The following is a 20057-nucleotide window of genomic DNA, read 5'->3' as shown; positions in this document are numbered from 1 at the left end:
TGTCACGACCCAATCACCAAGGTCGTAATAGCACCTAACGCGCCGGCTGTGCGAGCCAATACTTACAATTACTCATAACAAGATAATATAAATAAAATCTAACTGTCATAGATAGAAATCGGCAGAAACAAATCTGATCCAAACAAAACATTTCTCAACAACCCTGAGACCAAGTGTCACAATATCATGAGCATCTATAACCAGAATACATCATAGACTCAAAATACAAAAGTTACTATCTGGAATTAGAAACGATAAAGAGGGCAGAGGGGAACTCCATAAGCTGCAAAACCGAACCCAGCAGCTCACCACAAAGTCTCTGCTATGTCAACAACTAAGTGGCCTCCTGGGTCCCAACGGTACCAGGCTCAAGATCTGCAAAAAAATGTATAGAAGCGTAGATGAGTATGAAATTAACGTGTACTTAGTAAGTATCAAGTCTAACCCGAACGAAGTAGTAGCGAGATTTTGACAAAAGATACTCACTTCTCATAACATTTACAGTTCATAAGTTTGCACAATAACAAAAAAATAACTAAGAAGCCTTGGATATAACTAGCAAGGTGCATAATCAAATGAATATATAATGAGCATGCTTTCTAGATAATATGATCAAGCATAAATCAATGCACCAAATCCGCATATAAAAAAAGATATTAAGAAATAATGTTTATATGAATTCTTCTACATGAGTCTAGAATGTGTATGCATGATAAAGACTCAAACTTTGCATCTCTCTTCCAAGTGTCTAACAAATCCGTGCACGCACGTTTCTAGGTAAGATGGAAAATCATGTGACTCCGGAAGGATGGATTCAGTTCATATGCCATATCAATATTAATATCTCGACAATCAGTCATCAATCCGTACGAAAACACCCATCGTGCCAATATGTCTCCCATCCTTACTATGCATATGTAATAATCCGCACAGAAATACCCATCATGCTAATATCCCGCTCATCCTCGCCATGCATATATACAAGAGACTAGCATGCATGATGAAATGCATAAAAGTACGTATACCTATAGTTACACAGGTCAATCACCATACGATAGGTCCATCATGTCCACATAAAGCATCAAGCCTTAGTCATGATTTCTAGCTTGAATAGGAATGCCAAGTAGTCATACAAAACAAGCAAGGCATGTTAAAAAAAGGAATATAAATCGAAACAAGACATAAAAATGCCTAAATTCTACCCCGTGCATGGTAAATTGGTAATCCTAGGTGTACGCATATACGCTCATCACCTCGTATATACGTTATTCCCAAACATGTATCATGTAGCAAATAAGTTCATTTTTAGGAGAAATTCCCCCAAGTCAAGGTTAGCCCGGATACTTACCTTATCTGGAGTAGGCTTCAACTTTTTAAAATATACTTTTCTCTATTATCAGCTCTAAATTCCTGAAATCTAGCCAAAGAATACTCAACAAGGTCAAATAGCTATAGAAATTAATTCCGAAAAAGATTCAATCTTTATCAAAATTTCAAAAGTAAACAAAAAGTTATCCCGGGCCCATATGGTCAAAACTCGGGATCAAGACCAAATTTTATACCCTTTCAAGTTTAAATATGTAATTAGTCTTAAAATTCGAGTCCAAATCAGTGATCAAATTCACAAAATATACTTTCTTATCTTTCAAGCTAAACTCACTTTTTCTACCTTTAGATTCCTTGATTCAAAGGCAAAATTGGTGTTAGATTCATGTAGTAATCTTGGATCTAAGTTAGTATTACTTACCCAATAAAATAGATAAAATTTCTCAATATAATTACCTCAATCTGGGCTCCCTAACTCTCAATATAATAAAAATAAAGTCCAATTACTAAATGAGGTTATATATAACAATTGAAGATTTTTTTAGAAATAACAACATTACCCTTCTTTTACTAAAATAGCCATAACTTTTGTAGTGATATCGAATGACAAGCGGTTTAAATTTCTGAAAACTAAATTTAAAGAGATACAACTTTTGTCAAGGCATATTCACCAATTTGTAGATTTAGAGCAATTCTCTTGTGAACTCAAGCCAAGTGAAGAAAACCACATTTTAGCACTTCAATCTTTCAAAACCAGAATTCGGCCACAATTTACATAATTTTTCCTATAACTTTTCGTCACTTCATGTCATATCCAGCCTCTTTATTCTTTCAACATGCAGTTGCAAGTGGGGACAAAATTAGTCACTAAGGCCTCATTTATTTTTATTAATATTAGTATTAGGATACGCACTTTGCGCGTGTACCTATATCAATGAATATATAAATTTTAAAATTACATACATATTATTAGATAATTTATTTTATAAAATAAAATTTAAGATTTTTTTTAAATAATAAATATTATTCTCATGAGTTAGCTTAACAAATGAAGGAATTTTATTTAGAGCCTTATTGCGATTTATCTGGATTTATGTCGAAATAAAAATTGTTGTTTTTATGTGACTTAATACTGAAAATAAAATATAAAAATATTTTTTTTATCACAATTCTTTAAAGATTTGACAAACAATACAAATTAAAAATAAATTAAAAAAAGTTGGTGTTATATCTTCTAAAAATTTGATAGTGACAATTTTAACATTTAAAGAATGACTAATATGGAACTAATATTTTACAAGAAAAAATTTAGTATAAATATTTAGCGAGACGTTTTCATTTGTTGGACTGAATGCAAGAAAGAAACAAATAACAACTTATTTATAACTGGTTGTCTTCTACAATTTTATCTTACTGCTAATTTGTACTTTTACCTATTTGAATCTTAATTTTATACTATAATTGACTTTGCTATATTTATGATTTCTTTCACCATCGATACTCTTCTTATAAAAATAAATTAAGTGTTTTGTCAATTTAACAAATAAATTTTCTTATATGATAAATTTGTAAAATAAATTAAATTGGATTTGCTAATTAGTTAATTCAATAATTAATTATTTGTTCTAAACATTAAAAGAAATAACTTAGTTTTTATTAATTTAAATTCTAAATATTAGCTTATTCTAATGTTTAAATATTTGACAATAATTATTTTTTTTTCCAATAAGAATTCGATTATAGTAAGAAAAATCATATGTTTTGAATCTTTATTTGAGAATTCGTAATTGCTAACTCACATTTTGCATAGTAAAGAATCTCATAGGAATAATTCAATACAACTCTAATATTAATGGTCTTTAAATAAGGAAATCTATATAAGGTAAAAGTGTTATTCGATTTTAAAGTCCCTTCCTACCTAGTTTAATTAAGAAAAATATAATTATAAAATTTTAGGTGATCTTAAAATTCTTAATTATACAATAATTAAATAATTATTTCGTCTAATATAAAAAAAATTTAAAGGGTAAAATAAGGGAATAACATTTCGTTAAGTGCTTTTATGCTTTTAATATAGTATAGATAAATAGATATAAATTTTATTGCTCTAATGATGAGATGCACAGTTGCCCCAATATTTTGGGACGGTTCTAGTTAAATCTATCAAAAAGTTAACGTACCATTTCAATAAACGGAGAAAGAAACAAAAATTTAAAATAACAATTTGTTAAAAAATTTAGTTTGCCTGTTTTTCGCTTTTGGTTACCAAATTAGCCGATAACTCTAATGGAAATAGACTAAAAAGATGTAAAAATTATGTATAAGTTGGATTTTACCAAAGATTTAATTTTATTATATTTAATTATTCAAGTTCAAACAAAATTTAAATTATTTATAACAAAACAAAAAGGTTAAAGACTTGAAAAATAAATATGCGTGAAGGGGATTTGAAAATATATAGAATTTTATTATAATTAACTATCTAAGTTTGAGACCAAGAATAATTAAATTATTTCTATCAAAATAGAAAGGGCAAAGCGTTGGAACAAACTTGGAAACCTAGAAGGATTTAAGAAGAGTCCTCGCGACTTAGGATTACTGAGGACATGGCCCTTGATAGGGAAGTATGTAGGTCGAGCATTAAGGTTGTAGGTTAGGGGAGAGTGTGAATATTTCTACAGCACAATAGAGTGAGACTATCCAGTTAGGAGTTAGACTAGGAATGTCATTGGTCGTCTATTGATGCAGGGCTTTACCTTCTAGTTGTACTATACCAGCCATATATTTCATATTTCGTATTTCGTATTCTGTATTTCATATTTCATATCTCTTATATATTGTTGTTATTTTTATTACACATTTTTATGGTACTAATATATCATCTCCTATTGCTTTTTTGAGCCGAGGGTCTCCTGGAAACAGCCTCTCTGCCCTTCGGGGTAGAGGTAAGGTCTGCGTACATATTACCCTCCCCATACCCCACTTGTGGGATTATACTGGGTCGTTGTTATTGTTGTTGTTGTTGTTCAAAGTCCAAAATATTAGGGAAATAATTAAATGACTATTTTGTCTAGTATAAACTTTATCTTTAGAGGGTAAAAACGGCGAACGACATTTCGCTAAGGCCTTCGTGCTTTTAATATGGTATAGATTAAGACGTCTGAATTTGAATACACATCTGAATATTAATATGTGAATTAAGATTAATACCTTTGAATTTGAATACACATTTGAATATTAATATGTTGTATTAAGATCTGAATACTAAATAATTAAGACCGTTTTTTTCTCTATATTTGAAAGTATTAAATTTATTTTTATTTAAATATCAATAAATATAAATTCAAATCACATATACTAATTAATTTAATACTATATTAATAAATAGTTTTAAAAAATTATATAGTAAGTGGTGGTGGTGATAGCTAAAGGTGGTAGTTATGGGTACCGGCTGCTAGTGGCTGGTGGCGGTGTTGGTTGATGGTAGTGATGATGAGTATTAGATGGTGGATGACAATAGTAGTTAATGGTGGTGGTTGATAATGGTAATGACTGATAACTGTGATGGGTGATATATAGCGGTGGTTGATAGTGGTGATCGATAAGTTGTTGCGGTAATGATTATTTGTAGTGATGCTTGTAAATGATGGATAGTGACGGTGATAACTGATATTCGTGTTTGGTAGAGATGTTGATTGTGGCTGAGGATTGGTAGTAATGGGTGGTGGATAGTGGTGATGGTACTCTATAATGGTTGGGGACGATGATAGCAGTGATGGTGGTGGTTAGTGGTTAAAGTGTAGGAGTTATGATAAAATGTTATTATTTTTTACATAAATTCTTGAATGTATAGCATCTTAATGACATTAAGACTCTGTTATAGATCTTGATCATTAAGATCTATTCAAACCTATTAAGTGGTTGTAAAATTAAAAAAATAAATAGACTAATGATTAAGATCTGAATTATTAAGATTCAAATCTAAAAAATAAATGTACTTAATAACTGAGATAAGAATGATTAAGACAAACCTCTATTAAGTGCAAACAAATGAGGCCTAAGTCAACATCTTTGCTCCAAGTCTCTTTCATCATCTCCCGTCAAAGAGGGACAGGGATAAATTGTGTCTTGCCAGATTTTCGCGAGATAAAGGACCAAGTTCTTTGATGTACCCAATTCAGACACAAACAACAAATAAAGTGCGGAATATAAATAACACAATTATCTTTAAGTGGAGAACATCCTTGCTCAAAGGAATAAAAACCACAACCTACCCGTATAAAATTTTCCTTCACTTTCACTAACTTCAATGAGCAATTTTAAGTTACAACTTAATAACCAAGGACACTAATTCTAGTACCCTTAATCAACTCAATAGTAACTACCTTTCCAAACTAACTCTAGTCTAAAAAGCTAAAAAAAACTCAAAGTTTATATTAACCTATGATTACACTTCTTTAAAAGCAAAAAGGTTATAATTCAAGAACTTCAGCATTTTCGTCTTTCGGAACATGTTCGCATCTTGAATATATAAAATCACATTCTTGATATGAGTTGCTATTAGTCTTGAATAAGTTCTGTGTTTGTACGAAATACGATAGTCTTGAATAGCAGCAACATGGCGCTTTATATAGGAGTGAGGCGGGCCGATTTTTTTTTCTTCTTTCAAATTTAGCACCAAAACTAAAACAACTTGTTCCTAATAAATTTTAAAAGGATTCTATTTTGATTTCCTTAACCGACTCATTCTTAGCAAACCAACTTGCATTAGAAGACAGTCTTCACCTTCAGATCAACAGTCATTAAGCAGTCCGGTTCTTTTGCAAATATTTGTTAATTATCAAAACCAATTTAGCTTATCTCAATATTATGCCTTTCTTTTGATTCACCATGAAGAATGGCAAGCAGCAACATGTATATATACGGTAACACCATGCTTTGATATTGTTTTAAGGGCTTCCAAGGTAACAAAAAATTGTAGGATTTAGGTCCATTTTGCTATTGATCCGAAAAATCAACTAATCAAGCCATAAAACTTTGATAAACTAAAATGGATATTTCCTTAAAATGTTTAGCTAAAAATGTTCTCCTAAAAAAACTAGTCATATAATAATTATAATTTTTAAAACTAAATCATATATCAATTTCAATCATCCAATGACGCAATTTTCCATCATCAAGTTTCCGATGATAAACCAAAGCTGATACTTTCGTGCGTCTTGTCTCTTTGTTCAATGACACAATTTTTTATCATCAAGTTTCAATTCGACTGTAATCTCCAACATCCCTCACTTAGGGCCTATTTGAAAAATTACCCTGCAATTAGATTTGGGTGTAATTATACAATTTTGACATATTTATTTGATCAAATAATTTTTTGATCAGCATGTAATTAAGTGTAATTGGGAGGAAATAATTATACTCTCCAATTCTCGAGGGATTAGAATTACTGATAATTAAATGGTGTAATTTCAAGGTTCTTTTTTGAATATTTTCTTTAATTTACTTTTATTTTTATTTTCTTAATTTATTTTATGTTTCACTTTTTAAATTCTTTTTCTTTCAAAAATTGTTCTTTTTATATTATTTATCTTTTATTTCTTATTTCTCATTTTCAACCTTTACGTATTTCTACATAATTTTTCATATTTTATTTCTTTCTTAATTATTATTTTATTTTTTATTACACTTAGCTATGTTATTATTTAATTTTTCTAAATAATTATAACTCTACTTTTAGAAAAAATAAGTCATCCATAACTTAGTTTATAGTGAGTGATGTCATTAAAGTTGAACCTTGTTATCAGATGAGGTTATATGCAAACTTAACTATGTTTAAATTTTAGATTATTTTTTAATAATTAAATAATATTCTCATTTTTCAAATTTATTTTTTGTGATTCCATGTAGTTGCTCATTTATTTTAATTTTTTTTTATTTTCTTCATTTAGCATAATTGTGCTATTATTCTAGTTTTGAAACTACACCTCCTAATATTAAAAATAGTGAATCATTAATAAACTTGGCAATGAGTGATGTCATTAAAGTAGAATCTCATTGTTGAATGAGGCTATATACTAATGTTTTCTTTTTCTTTTGAATTATATTTATTTAAATTATATTGAAACATATTTTATTTATGTTGTAATTTTACATAAGAGTATTACGTTAATTTTTTTGGATTTTAAATTTGTATTATATTTTCGGTTTTATTTTATTTTTTGTAGTAGTAGTCACTTATTAATTCAGATTGCATTTTATTCATTGTTCAGTTCGAATTGATAGATTATTTTTTCATAAAATATTTGAGTAATGTTATGGCATTATATTTATAAAAATTAATCACTTTTTATCAAGCATGCAGTCCGTGATGTTCTTACAAAATATGTACTTTCAGCTTTTATAATTAATTAAAATAAAATATTATTAATTTAAAAAGTATATGTCAATAATTTTTACAATATTAGTTACAAATATATGATTAGTAATTAATATATTTTCAAGCATTAATATGTATCTTAATGTAAATTTTAATTTTATTTATAAAGGCATATATTTATCAAATCTTAACTTTTAATTTTCGATAATTAATTTTATCCTTAAAATTTAATCTAACTGTGTAATTATACTTGTATAACCAAATAGTATACTTGTAATTACACTATAATTACATTATGACAAAACAAATATGTCATCATCGTAATTACAATACTATGTAAGTAGACTGTATAATTATTATCCTAACAATTATACCAATTTCGATTACTTAGTAATTTTCCAAATATACCCTTAAACTCTAGTATTTTGTACTTTAGCACTATTATGTAAAGTTTTTGAAAAAATGAGCATGAGTGGACCCTTCCTAGACAGCTTTCAGCTTTTGGGGCCAAGACTGAAGACACGTCGGCTGTTAATAATACTTGCATGTGCACCACCTTGCCTATTATGACAATCCAAACTGAAAATGTTTGATATTGAGATTTGAGAATTAAAATAAAACCATGTCTGTCACTCCATTATATTCTGTATCTTATCATTATTCAACAGGCAAATTGCGTTTAAAAAATTCTGTTTCCACACGATGGATTTATTGTATTTAAATTTTAAAGAGATTAAAAATTTGCTATGAATTTTTAAGTACATCTTTTCTTCATTTAAAAATACCAGTTGCTAACTTTTGTATAACATCTAAATATGTAAACTTTATGCTTTAAATTAAAAAATAAAAAGATTCGACCTTATCCGAATCCTATCAGTTCATTATGTTTTGCAAGTCTCTTCGCATTTCACTAAGGTTAGGATTCATTATACCCTTCATGGTTACTAGACGGAATTAAAATGAGATAAGTAATTAAATTCAGATCAAAGGAAGTAATATGGTAAAGCCAACAAGTTTAAAAGAACGTCCCCAATGTCGGTTCAAGGGGAGGCCACTAAAGCAATTACTTTAGGCTCCTCTAAGTTTAATGTCTTTTTTGAATGTGATAGAGCTCAAGTTATCTAGATGAATACTTGGATTTCATAATAAATATGAAATATATAGAAAAGAACAATTTGATGATAAAAAATAAAAATAAGGTCTCTCTTAGTATTTTTAGAGCTGATATTTCTTACAAAGAGTGTAACGACCCGGCCGGTTATTTTGAGAATTAACGCCCGATCCCCTATTAACTGTTCCCCCCGTATCTATTTCTGCTATTATGAATTGTCAGGATGATTCGTTTTGAGTTTTGGAGTGTTTTGGGACACTTAGTCCCTAAATAAGAGCTTACGTCTTAGAATTTGGATCGTAGTCGGAATAGTGTGAAGACGGCTCCGGAATAGAATTACATCGATTCTGTTAGCTCTGTTGGGTATTTTGGGCATAGGGGCGTGTTCGGATTGTGTTTTAGAGGTCCATAGCTTATTTAGGCTTGAAATGACGAAAGTCGATTTTTTGGAGTTTTGAGCCGGTAGTGGAATTTTTGATATCGGGGTCGGAATACGATTCCAGATGTTGGAATAGGTCTGTAGTGTTGAATATGACTTGTATGCAAAATTTGGGGGTCAAACGGACGTGGTTTGGTTGATTTCGGCATCAGTTGTCGAATTTAAAAGTTTCAAGTCCATTAAGTTTGGATTGGAGGGTGATTTGTGTTTTTAATATTGTTGGATGTGATTTGAGGGCTCGACTAAGTTCGTATGATGTTTTGGGGTTGGTTGGTATGTTTAGTTGAGGTGTCGAGGACCTCGGGTGAGTTTCGGGTGCTTAACGGATTGGTTTGAGACTTATGCAAATTGCTGAAGTTGTTGCACCTGGTGTTTTCGCACCTGCACATTTTGGGCCGCAGGTGCGGAGCCGCAGAAGCGGCTAAGGAATCGCAGAAGTGGAATTGGGCCTAATCCAGCTGGGTCCGAAGATGCGGTGAGGAGTCCGTAGAAGCGAAGGCACAGAAACAGCTGGGGACCGCAGGAGCGGGCTCGCAGGTGCGGCCCAGTGCTTGCAGATGCGGTCCCAGCCCACTCAAGTGAATTCCGCACCTGCGATAGAATTCCCGCAGGTGCGGCGCCACAAGTGCGATGATGGATCCGCATGTGCGGTTTGACTGGCAGAAAAAGGACAAACTCGAGGGTTTGATTTCATTCTCTATTTTTGGATCTAAAGAGCTCGGATTGAGGCAAAATTTTGAGGATTTTCAGAGGAAGCTTGTCGGTAACGATTCCTCACTCGATTTTGGTTGTATTTCATTAATATATTATTGTTTTCTTCATTTAATCAAGGAATTTGAGTGAGAAAGTTGAAAAAAGGGAGAAAAGTTCCCCAATCAAATTTCTGAGTTTTGAGTGGGATTTTGGCATCAGATGTGGATAATTTTGGTACGAGTGAACTCATGAGTGAATGAGTGTTCATAATTTGTGACTTTACCCGATTTCGAGACGTGTGCCCGGGGAGGATTTTTGGGCGTTTTTTTATTTTCTTGCCTTAGCTTTAATTTCATTAGCTAAATTAGTTGTTTGTAGCTATATTTACGTTATGTAACTGATTTGGCTAGATTTGGGCCATCTGGAGCCGGATATTCATGGAAAGAGCATTATTTCGTATTGATTTGAGCTTGGTTCGAGGTAAGTGTCTTGCCTAACCTTGTGTGAGGAAACTCCCCTTAGAATTTGGTACTATTTGATATATGAGCGCCGTGAACATGAGGCGACGAGTGCGTACACGGGCTATTTGTTGAAAAACCCCATTTTCATGAAGCAAATATCTGTTTTCCTTTAATTGAGCAACACTAGTATATGTAGCTATCCTATTTAGCTTAGGAAAGCATGTGTGATGACCCAAAAGGTTATCACTTGATTTTCGAATCAATTCTGTGTTCCGAGGCCTTAAAAGCCTTCTTTTATCTCACCTCGATTTGCGTACATGGTCCGGTCGTATATCCGAAACGCTTTTATGTGAAAATTTGATAAAAATGCTAATTTGGTCTTTAAAATTGAATTTAAGTTGACTTCGGTCAATATAAACGGACTCGAACCTATGATTTGACGGTCCCGGAGGGTCCGTAGAAAAATATGGACTTGGGCGTATGCCTGGAATCGAATTTCGAGGTCCCAAGGCCGAGAAATGAATTTTGCAAGAAAATTATTTAACTGAAATTTTAAGTGCTTTTGGAAATTTAAATGTATTTGAAATTGATGGTATCGGGCCCGTATTTTGGTTTCGGAGCCCGTTACAAGTCTTATATGGAATTTAGGTTGAGCTTGTAAAATTTGGTAAGAAACAAACTTGTTATGATATGAATCATACCCTCGGTAGTTAAAATTGAACTTAAGAAGTTCTTGAGATTTTTCTTTGATTTTGATGCTAAATTCGTTGTTAGAGATGTTAATTTGGCGATTTGATCGCACGAGTAAGTCCATATGATATTTTTGAGTTAGTATGCATGTTTGGTTTGGAGCCCCGAGGGCTCGGGTGAGTTTCGGATAGGTTTCGGGATGTTTTTACACACAGAAAAGTTACAGGTTTTGCTGCTTCTGATGCACAAATGTTTTGTGATTCGCGGTCGCAAAGCCATTCTCGCAATCGCAAAAGGGAAATTGGGGCTGGGGTGAATTTATTCTACACGAACGCGAGGATAAGGACGCGAACGCAGAGACTGGGGGTTTCTCTACGCGTACGCGACCCACTTCCCGCGAACGCGTATAGTAAATTGGAGGTGGGACTAGGATGCTGTCGTTCTTCTATACGAACGCGTACATTGGTCCGCGAATGCGAAGGTCAGAGGGGGAAACCCTTCGCGAACGCGTAGGAGAACTCGCGATCGCGTAAGTCCACTTCTGGCAGCTCTTTGCGATCGCGACAGTATTCTCGCGAATGCGCTGAACACTGTCTCCCAGCTCTTTTAAACAGTAACAGAAACGGGAATAAACCATTTTTTCACATCTCCTTTCCCAAAATCAGAACCTAGGCGATTTTTGAAGAGCAAAATCAACACCAAATCGTAGGTATGTGTTCCTAAACCCATCTCCTTCATTTTTCATCAACACACATTAGATTTCTAGGCCTAAATATTGTTCTTCCATGGTAGAATTTGGGATTTTGGGTAGAGTTAGGGCTTTTTGAATAATTGGAATTTAGACCTCATTTTGAGGTCGGATTTCGAAACTAATTGTATATTCAGGCTCGTGGGTGAATGGGTGATCAGGTTTCGGTCCGAACCTCGAGTTTTGACCGAGCGGGCCCGGGGTCGATTTTTGACTTTTTGAGAAAAATGATAGTAAACCTATAATTAAGCATTGGGTATAAATTCTTAAGCATTTATTGATGTTGTTAAATTAATTTGGGCTAGATACAAGTAATTTGGAGGCAAATTCTAAAGGAAAAGCGGTGTTTGAGGCTTGAGTTGGCCGTGGAAGTTCGAGGTAAGTGTTTGGTCTAACCTTAGCTTGAGGGAATATGTATTATGCTTTATTTGCTATGTGCTAGTGTAGTGTAAGACAAATAAGTGTGGTGACGAGTATCTATACGTTGGTGTCAAGCATGCCCGTGAGTTTTAAATTGTGATCGTTGTGTTTCTTAATAAGTACTACGAATGCCTAAATTGTTGATTATCCATGTTGAGCAAGAATTATGGTTATTTTCTTAGTGTTTGGTTATTGTTGAGCATTGGCTCTAATTGAGGTTCAATTGTGAAGTTGCTTATTGGTTCAAGTTTGGTTATAGCTGATTCCCTTGCCGGGATGTATTTAATTCTTATTGTTGATTCCTTTGCCGGGATGTATTTATACTTATTGTTAATTTTCTTGCCGGGATATTGTTGTTGTTGTTATTGTTTGGGTGAGTAAAGAGTAATAAAGCACGAAGGGTGATGCCGTGCACATTCATACTTATGCATATGGTGAGGAAAGAGTGATAAAGCATGAAGGGTGATGCCATGTACATTTACATTGATATTGATGCATATGGTGAGGAAGAGTGGTAAAACACGAAGGGTAATGCCGTGCACACTTCTAATATTTACATGGTGAGGAAGAGAGATAAAGCACGAAGGGTGATGACGTGCACATTTTCATTACTTGATTTGCATTGGTGAGGATTGAGAGTAAAAGCACGAAGGGTGATGCCGTGCACTTATTGCCTGTTTATTATGATTTCTTGCTGTTTCGGTTCAAGCACTTTTATTGTCTTATTCCACTGCTATTGTGATTCATTATGTTAGTGTTTCTCCATAGCATGTTACCCTTCCCTCATTACTTTTGAACTATTTTTATTACTATCATTCTGTATATGCTTTAACTGCACAGGTTTATTTGGTAGTCTTGTCCTAGCCTCGTCACTACTTCACCGAGGTTAGGCTCGACACTTACCAGCACATGGGGTCAGTTGTGCTGATACTACACCCTGCACTCTTTTGTGCAGATCCCGGTACTGGAGCATACGAACCTTAGCTAGGGGTTGCTGCTTTCAGTCCATTAGGAGACCCGAGGTAGACCTGTAGGCATCCGCAGGCCTTGGCGTCCCCTCCCTATCTAGTTTCTTTCTATTCTTTTATATTCTAGAGATAGACATGTACTTTCTTGTTCAGACTTTATTTGTAGTTTTTTAGATAGTCCGTCAGATTATGACACCAGTTCTGGGTAGTTTATGTTATGGATTCGTATTGGTAATAACTAAATTGTTAAATTTCATTCTTCTGCTTTATTTATTTTCGCTGTTTATAAAATATTAATTTACATTTGTTAAGGGATTAAAAAAAATGAAAAAGGTAAAATAATTGGAATAATCGGCTTGCCTAGCTTTCATTAGTAGGCTCCATCACGACCCCCAAGGGTGGAAAATCCGGGTCATGACAACATGCCTACGTACCTTAACTATCTTAATTGCCTATTTGAACTCTGTGCAGTATGTTTTAGTGAAATTTCCTTTTGTTCCTTGACTCAGACTTAGCCTAAATTGTGTTTTCTTGCTGTAACTGTTATCTCTATTTGATTGAGCTGTATATTTACTTTGGGACTACGGAATGGTATTTCGGGAGATCCCTGTGTACTGCATATTTACTTTGGGACTACGGAACGGTATTTCGGGAGATTCCCTTGCACATTTATGTTTTGGACTACAGAACGGTATCCCGGGAGATCCCCCTGCACATTTACATTTGAGACTACGGAACGGTATCCCGGGAAATCCCCTGTTGTTATCTATGCGTACCGAGCCATTGTTTTTCTGTGATTTCATTCTCCTTAAATATTAGTATTTATCATTGCTGCGATATTTCATTCTATTTTATTATAGTATTTATCTTTGCTGCGATATTTCATTCTGTCTTATTATGTATATATATATATATATATATTAAATTATATTGTCGTATTCTATATTGTTTTACCTTGTTTTTCAGCTATAATCAGTAGGGCCCTGACCTTCCTCGTCACTACTCGACTGAGGTTAGGTTTGACACTTACTGAGTACCATTGTGGTATACTCATGCCCTTTCTGCACATGCTTTTCATGTGCAGATCCAGGTAACTCAACTCAGCCCTACTACCCTTGAGGCGAGGTGATTCTCTAGAGACTTCAAGGTATATTTGTCGCGTCCGCAGACCTCGAAGTCCCTAACTATTCCACCCCATGTCACTCATTCTTGTATTTTTCTTCTTTTATTAGATTCTGGAGTATGGGAGTACTGTTTCTTTCTTTAGCTTGTGATTTATGACATTTCGGGTTTTGAGAGAGTTTATGTACTGTTCGGAAGTGATTATTGTATATGCCGAGCGGCATCTCATTCCCTTATTTAAATTTTACCTGTTAATTGTTAGCTTTTATGTTTTTATTTTTTCCGCAAATGTTAGGCTTACCTAGTCGTAGAGACTAGGTGCCGTTATGACGGTTCACGGAGGAAGAACTTGGGTCGTGACAATTTAGGATAAGAAAAGTTTTTTCAATTCAAAATAGACCTAAACTATTCCAAAATGTATGGTTTTATTTTAAAATATACTTAGTAAAATTGAGATCATTAGATGATGAGAACTTATAAAAATATTATCTTAACCATGGAGATTAATATTGTTGAAGCTTTGGTGAGTGGAGTTATTATATACCTTTCATGGTGGGAGCTAGCAAGTAGCCGAGTGCATAGTAAAGATACGTACAAGATGGTTGATACACTTGTCACGATCCAAATCTCCCTCCGTAAGATGCTGTGACGGCACCTAGTCTCTACGACTAGGTAAGCCTAACATTTGCGGAATAATGAACTGAAATCATAAATCTAACAACTAACTACAATATATAATTAAATAGATGATAAAAATGCCACTCGATATGTACAATAACCAACTCTTGAGTATAAACAAAAATTCCCTAAGACCGAAACATCATAAATCACAAGCTTCTAAGATTTGTCTAACTATTTCTATACATCAATAACTAGAAGAAGTAAAGGAGGAACAACATAAAAGGGATAGAGGGGGACTCTGAAGTCTCTAGACACGAGCAGATGTACCTTGAAGTCTCCGGAGCAGCAACAAGTATGCAACTAGTAGCGAGGCTGGTAGGAGGTACCTAGATCTGTACACGGAACATATGTAGAAGAGTAGCATGAGTACACCACAACGATACCTAGTAAGTGCCAAGCCTAACCTCAGTTGAGTAGTGACGAGGTCAGGTCAAGGCCCTTCTGGTATATATATATAATAAATAGGGCAGGATTAAATATCACAGTATAATAAGAGACTGAAATCTAACAAAGAGGAAATCACAGAAGAATATCAGTACAACACACAAAAGTAACAACAAGGGATCTCTCGAGATACCATCTCGTAGTCCCAAAAGTAAATGTGCAGGGGGATCTCCCGGGATATTGCCCCGTAGTCCCAAAGTAAATATGCAGGGGAATCTCTCGGAATACCGTTCCGTAGTCCCAAAGTAAATACACAGCTCAAATAATAGAAATAACAGTTACGGCAAAAAATCCTACAGTTTAGGCTAAGTACAAGTCAAGGAAAAAACGAGAAATCCACTAAGCATGCTGCACAGAGTTCAAATAAGCATTTAAGGCATGTAGACATGCTATACTAGGCTAAATAGGATAACTACACATGTTGATATAATTAAATTAAGATAAACAGGTTATTACTCAGTGAAAATTGGGTTTTTACAACAAATAGCCCGTGTACGCACTCGTCACCTCATGTACACGGTGCTCACTTATCACAACAGTACCAAATCCTAAGGGGAGTTCCCCCACACAAGGTTAGGCAAGCCACTTATCTCGAATCAAGCTCAATCAATCGGTAACAATGCCTTTTCCACGAATATACGACTCCGAATGGCTCAAATCTAGCCAAAAGCAATCACATACTATAAATATAACTATAAGAAACTAATCTAATTAATGAAATCAAGGCTTAAGCAAGAAATTAGAAAATCGCCCCAAAAAATCGATCGGGGACCACGTCTCAAAATCGGGTAGAAGTCACCGAATATGAACACTCATTCATTCACGAGTTCACTCGTACCAAAATTATTCAAATCCGATATCGAAATCCCAATCAAAACTCAAAATTTTAGTTGAAGAACTTCTCCCATTTCCCCCCAATTTTCTCAACCAAATTCCTTAATTAAATGATGAAATCAACTATAGATTAGTGGAATGTAATCATAAATGGGTTAAGAATCGTTACCCAAAAGCTTCCTCTAAAAATCTCCCAAATTATCGCCCAAATCTTAGCTCTCGAAGTCCTAAAATTTAAAATGGTATAAAACCCTCGAAATCCTCTTTTTCTGCCTAGCGATCGCGCACCTGCGGGCTTCAAGTCGCACCTGCGACGCCGCTCCTGCGAAAATTCCATCGCAGGTGTGGAAATGACTTAAAAGGCTACGTCCGCTTCTGCGATAAAAAGGTCGTACCTACGAGTGCGCGCCTGCGGACATTGGTCCGCTTCTGTGGTCTTCTCCGCTCCTGCGAGTCCATAAGCGCATTTGCGGTCATCGCAGATGTTGCATCAACCTCGCACCTGCGACCCCTGACCACTCATGCCAAATCCGCTTCTGCGCTTGACCCCCCGCACGTACGATCCCGTACCTGCGGTCTCCCCACCGCAGATGCCAACCCATCAGAAGTCTGAAAACTTCAGCAATAACACAAGTCCAATTTTCGATCCGTTAAGCATCTGAAACTTACCCCGAGGCCCCCGGGACCTCAACTAAACACACCAACAAGTCATAAAATACCATACGAACTTAATCGAGCTCTCAAATCATATTAAACAACGCTAAAAACACGAATCACCCTACAATTCAAGCTTAATAAACTTTGAAACTTCATACTTCTATAACCGATGCCGAAACATATCAAACCACATCCGATTGACCTCAAATTTTGCACACAAGTCATATTCAATATTATAGACCTACTTCAACATCTGAAATCGGAATCTGACTGCAATATCAAAAAGTACACTTCCGGTCAAAATCTCCAAAAATTCGACTTTCGCCATTTCAAGCCTAAATCAGCTACAGACCTCAAATTCACAATCCGGACACATTCCTAAGTCCAAAACCACCCAACGGAGCTAACGGGCCTCAGTTGTGTGAGACACAAAATAAATTTTTCCGCGTCTCACCTACCGCCTTAATCCTCCTCTTACCTATAATTAAGTGGGTAGGTAAGAATCTACTACTAAACAAGCCGCTGAGACAATAATCTGTTGGCTGAATCCACTCATCTTTAAGACGACAAGAGTGTGGTTTCGGTTATAATAATAATCTCCTCGTTTTTTTTTTCCTTATAATAATTGGTCACAAAATTTTATACTCAATATATTATGCTAAAGATTGGAGACCGACGTGCAAGGAAGACATCACCGTATATGTCCCTCTATAAATAGACTATTTACTTTCCCAATTCAACACATCAATCTACTTGCATGCATAGAATAGTAGTAAACCTCTAAATATATATCCAGGCAAAGAAAAATGAATATCCTTTTGCTCTCATTTATCCTTCTCCAATATTTTGCCTTTTCATTAGCCAATCCCTCAGAACTAGTTTCAGCTGGTCCATCACCATCTCCAGTTCTCGACACCAATGGCGACAAAATCCGAGCTGGTTCCAACTATTTCGTGCTGCCAGTGATCCGAGGAAGAGGCGGCGGGCTCTTACCTTCCAACGTTAAGCAAAACAATTCTTGTCCTAGGGACATTATTCAAAATTCCAATGAAGTCCAAGAAGGCTTGCCCGTGGTTTTCACCCCTGTGGACCCCAAAAAAGGTGTCATTCGTCTCTCCACTGACCTTAACGTTAGGTTTTTCACTCCAACTATTTGTGCTAGAGAAACTATTTGGAAACTTGGGACCTATGATGAGAAGTTGAAGCAATATTTCATAGTGACTGGTGGAGTTGAAGGAAACCCGGGACCTCTGACAGTGAGCAATTGGTTTAAGATTGAGAAACTTGGGACTGATTACAAGTTTGTGTTCTGCCCAAGCGTGTGCACATTTTGCAAGGTTATTTGCAAAGATGTTGGTATATACAATAAGGATGGAGTCAGGTTTTTGGCTCTCAGTGACACTCCCTTCAGGGTTATGTTCAAGAGGACTTTCTAATCCTATGTAACTTTCTTTATTCAGTTTTATGGTGATCATAGGATCGTCATTTTCCTCGAATTTTCTGCTTGTGTAATGTCGGTTGTTTTTCAGTTGTGAGTTTGAGGTTGTGAACACACTGCAAATTTTAGCTGTTTGAATTTCTACTCCAATAGTTTGTTTCTTTTTCTCTTAAACTTTGATATTTATGTTCCCAATTTTCCATCTTTTTTTCCCTTCATTACACCAATGTTTTATCTGACTTTTGCTAAATTTCGCGTTTCAATGCCTATACAAACACTTCACTATATGCTCTTTTAGCTTATCCTGCTGAGTACTATCCAAAGACAATAAGCAACTGTCCGGGCAGTGTGGGCACAGAAAATTATGAGAACGACAATTTTTATAAGCTGAGATATCGCAAGTGTTTAATCAAAAAATAATTTTTGTGGTCAAAGTCAATATCAAGGAAAATCGGGTTTCTAATAACCAAGTTTATTTCACTTATCCAAGAATAAGAAAGTAAAAAACAATTGAAATTCAGTATTCAATAAATGAGGGAAAGAAATCTTATTGATGGACACTATTTTCTCCCAAGAATTATGGACAAGGTTTTTCAATCAAAATAGAGATATAAAGTAAAATACTAATTACATATATTCGTGAATATTCTGATGATTGTACAAAATAAGGTAAGGATCCTTATATAAGGATACAAAGATGTAACGGTTTCCCGTAACTTAATTCCTACATGTTACTAACATTAACTGTATTAATGGCTCGTTACCAAAATTACTTATAACGACTATGATAATAATAGGTGATCGTGCATAATTAGGGATAATGATGATTCCCTTGCCATATTCACAACTGTTTGTGAATCTTTCCCTTATGGTCTTCATGCATCTCGCGTGTCTATTTCTTTTTTTCCAGCTGTCAGTTATAGTACCTTCTTTCGTAAATCCCATGGGTATTTCCAGCTGTCAGTTGAATCCTAGGGTAATATTTTCTTCAGATGTGAAGAGATGTACGTTCTTTCATTTAATGCCTGGGACATGTGTCCTGTTATGATTGGCTCTATGGTTTATAGTGTTTTTAGGTTTTTCTGTGGCTGCGTCAGTTTGAAGTGACGATTCCATGATGACAGTTCATAATGACGGTCCTTCTTTATAAATACCACATCACATACCACCCAAAAATTTCTTCTTCTTTCTTGTCATACTCAAACTTCTTCTGCAATTTTTCCCTCTCTTCATGCTTTCACCATTAAAAATGACTTCCCGTTCTTCAAATCCTTCTCCGTCGTCAGACCCTCATAAAGTACTCATTGTTGATGAAATTTCTCCCTCTTCTGCCCCAGTTAGGAGTAGAAGAGGCGATAGACTACGTAGCTTAAGATCTTTATCAAGTCGTAGCTCTACCCTTCATAGAAGAATACTGCAAAACCTTCTTCTTCCAAAGACAAAACTTCATCAACTCCTAGATCCTCCTCTAAAGGTAAAGACCATAATGAACCGTTGCAAGAACCTGATGTTTCTGAAATTGTCCCTTAATTTTTTTTTATATCAGACTGTGAGGCTATAAGAAAACAAGTTTCTTCCATAGAAACACTTAACCCTGTCGATCGTTACTCTACTTTGATCACTCCTGGTCTTCTTCCTCTAGTTCG

The 20057-nt window shown here is 34.8% G+C and overlaps 1 protein-coding gene across 1 annotated transcript; it reads left to right on the top strand.

Moving 5' to 3' along the window:
* Positions 1 to 17672: 17672 nt before the first annotated feature.
* On the top strand, positions 17673 to 18572 carry LOC107763353 (kunitz trypsin inhibitor 5-like). Its single transcript, XM_016581832.2, has one exon. It carries the CDS (start codon positions 17780 to 17782, stop codon positions 18407 to 18409), a length of 630 nt encoding a protein of 209 aa, XP_016437318.1. The 5' UTR covers positions 17673 to 17779; the 3' UTR covers positions 18410 to 18572.
* The last annotated feature ends 1485 nt before the right edge of the window (positions 18573 to 20057 follow it).

Source organism: Nicotiana tabacum, chromosome 8 (genome assembly GCF_000715075.1).
Source record: "Nicotiana tabacum cultivar K326 chromosome 8, ASM71507v2, whole genome shotgun sequence".
In the NCBI taxonomy this organism is placed as follows: domain Eukaryota; kingdom Viridiplantae; phylum Streptophyta; class Magnoliopsida; order Solanales; family Solanaceae; genus Nicotiana; species Nicotiana tabacum.
Note: the sequence above shows the minus strand (reverse complement) of the source record. Positions and strands in the feature narration are given on the sequence as shown.

Bases quoted from the DNA above. Each gene is read 5' to 3' on its own strand.
- LOC107763353 (XM_016581832.2), top strand. From the start codon at position 17,780: ATGAATATCCTTTTGCTCTCATTTATCCTTCTCCAATATTTTGCCTTT.